Raw genomic sequence first — 2,608 nt, 5'->3', positions numbered from 1 at the left:
TTTTACTTAGGAACATCTTTTTAGCAGTATATATACCAGGTTGGCAAACACACTTGCTGAAACAAACAGCACGATATACTAATTTGTAGCTTTTCCAACACTCTTTTAGGTACACAAATTACATTCACAATTCAGGAGATCAGATATTGTTGCACATCATTCCTATAATCCCACACGACAACTCTAATGAAAGTACGTGTGCCTATTTCATTACCACCCAAATGACAATGGCTCAAAAAAAACAGCCCGCCTTTTATCACAGGACTCGCCTGGTCTAAAAGCAGACATTTCAGCACTCTCCAATTAAAAGTCCATTTTTCTGTTTTTTATACCTTGCTTTAGCAGATGCACCCAGTACATTTGATCACATAAAATATATAAACAGTAAAAGATATTTATACCAATATATATGCAAGTAACAGCCTCCTGTATTTTAGACATCAGAATTACTTCCTGAATGAAATGGACTAAAACAATTGTTACGTGGTGTGTGAATATACAAACTGATAACAGAAATTATGTTTTCCATGGAAACAAAGATTTCTGAGAGGGTACTTAAACATGGATGTGATATTCAGTGATGGCCATTACTGCAACTGAGAAATTAAATTTTAGGTTTATTGTTTTTATTTTCCCTTATTTGCAGCAAAGTTAGTGAGTTAAACATTTCTGTCCTATTTCTTCTAGTAAGGGGTGAGGAATATTTTTAAAGAAACTCACATGTATTCTTTTATTTATAAAATCTTTCAGCTCTAACTGTAGCTGGAATACTGAAATGTGAACACCACTACAGATTTTCTTACAGATTATGAAATCAAAACTTGAATCTTAGAAAATGGGCTCTCTCTGTGCCTCAAAGCAGCATTCTCATTAAACAACACGTTTCTCCCTTCAACTTCTACTTATAGGATCATGGAAAAACTAAGGAAATGCTCTGCTTCTATTAAGGCTTCCCTTAAGTCACAAATGGAAATAATTAAAAGGAACTCCTCCAAGAGAGCAGTCACACTAAACCCAAAATGTCACTATGTACCGTGGAGTACTGCTCCAGCTCAGACATCTATCAACATCTATCACTCAAGCACGCGCCTCAACAACTCTGCTCCCTTTTCTGATTAGAGATCAGAGTTGCCTGAGTTGGCTTACAGGGTGTCATCCGTTTGAATGACAGATGTCTGTGTTGGAGTGCCACTCTTACTGCTTTTGTTTTGATGAGGAAAGATTATGCTTTCATCTGGCATAATTTAGGCTATTTAAAAATTAAACAGTTTTGCTTTTTTTTTTTTTTTTCCTGGCACACAATTTAGAAGAAATATTTTATTTCTAATTTAAATTTTAAAGCCACCAGCTCCACGTGCAGTACGCTTGGTAGCCTTTGTTTACTCAGTACAGAGTGTCTGCGATGGGACTGTCTCAGCTCTCCTTACACTGCTTTATCTTTACCATTTAAAATGGTAGCTCCTCAGTTTAGCCCAGCCACAGAAAGGGCTGATAGCATATCATGCACTCACATCAGCACTTAACGCCATAAATGTTAACAAAATACTCCAAGAAAAAGGATTCCACTTCCATTTTTAACATCAGAGACCTTGGAGCCAAATAAGAACATAAAACGAGCGCAACTTGCATAAAATAAGTTCACTGTTGACAAAAGTTTTCAGGAGGTGCCACTGTCACTCGCGGTAGCCAGGCGCAATGGGAGCAGAGGGCTGATTGCCTGCGTGCTCCGAGCTACTACTACTCCTTGGTACTTATGAGAGAACTGAGTGAACAAAAAAATAATAATAATAAAAAATAAAAAAAAAATAAAAAAGAACGGGGGGGAGATTGCTCTTCCGGACAACATGGTAGCAGTGAAATGAAATACCTAGACAGACTTACCGAAGAGCTTGCTGGGAGTGTCCTCGCTGTCATTTGATTCCACAGGCGCAAGCAGGGGCTCATTCAGCTCGTTGTCTGAAGTAGCTGCCTTGTCCTCACCTCTCAACTCTGCATTCATTTCACTCCGCAGTGACAGCAAGGGCTTACTGACTTGTCCAGCTATCATTGGATCCTAGGATGGGGGAAAAAAAGAGTGAGGGAAAAAAAAAAGTGGCAGCTTTGGTGTGCGTATAGTCTCTCTTCCACTCCCTCTCCCTCACACACACACATACACTCTCTCTCTCTCTCTCTTATCTCTGGCTGCTCCTGCTGTTATTGCTGGCTGCAGTCAAGTGAAGAGCTATTACAGATCCAATGAGTTTTCCATTACTCCCCACCCTATTAAAGCTCAACTAGCATGTGAGAGATTCAGGATGCTTTGGAGAAAAACTTCTATGAAAGCAACATAACCAACACAGCTTTAATTGTGGGATGTGCTTTTTGTGTGTGTATGTTTTTACACCTCGCTCTGTCCTTAACGTAGTAAGAAACGAAATTCCTGTATGCTCCAACGGCACCGAAGAGGAGCGCCCTGCCAGCACTCCCCGGTGATTTAAAGAGGCATCCTCCTCCGTGCAACATTAACAAATTCAAACACACACACACACACACACATCTCTCCGCCAGTGTTTCTATGAAAATACACAGCAACAAATAGCCATTTCAGCACGCACACTCAACAGAGACA

General features: G+C 39.8%; 1 protein-coding gene across 1 annotated transcript in view; it reads right to left on the bottom strand.

Annotated features, from left to right (window-relative positions):
- The window catches only part of POU6F2 (POU class 6 homeobox 2), a 251,697-nt gene extending 249,376 nt beyond the window's left edge, over positions 1–2,321 (bottom strand). The window contains 1 exon segment of the mRNA XM_031554003.1: positions 1,882–2,321. Within this exon segment, the coding sequence (XP_031409863.1) occupies positions 1,882–2,047 (166 nt within the window). The 5' untranslated portion in view covers positions 2,048–2,321.
- Positions 2,322–2,608: the final 287 nt, after the last annotated feature.

Source organism: Meleagris gallopavo, chromosome 6 (assembly GCF_000146605.3).
Source record: "Meleagris gallopavo isolate NT-WF06-2002-E0010 breed Aviagen turkey brand Nicholas breeding stock chromosome 6, Turkey_5.1, whole genome shotgun sequence".
Lineage (NCBI taxonomy): Eukaryota > Metazoa > Chordata > Aves > Galliformes > Phasianidae > Meleagris > Meleagris gallopavo.
Note: the sequence above shows the minus strand (reverse complement) of the source record. Positions and strands in the feature narration are given on the sequence as shown.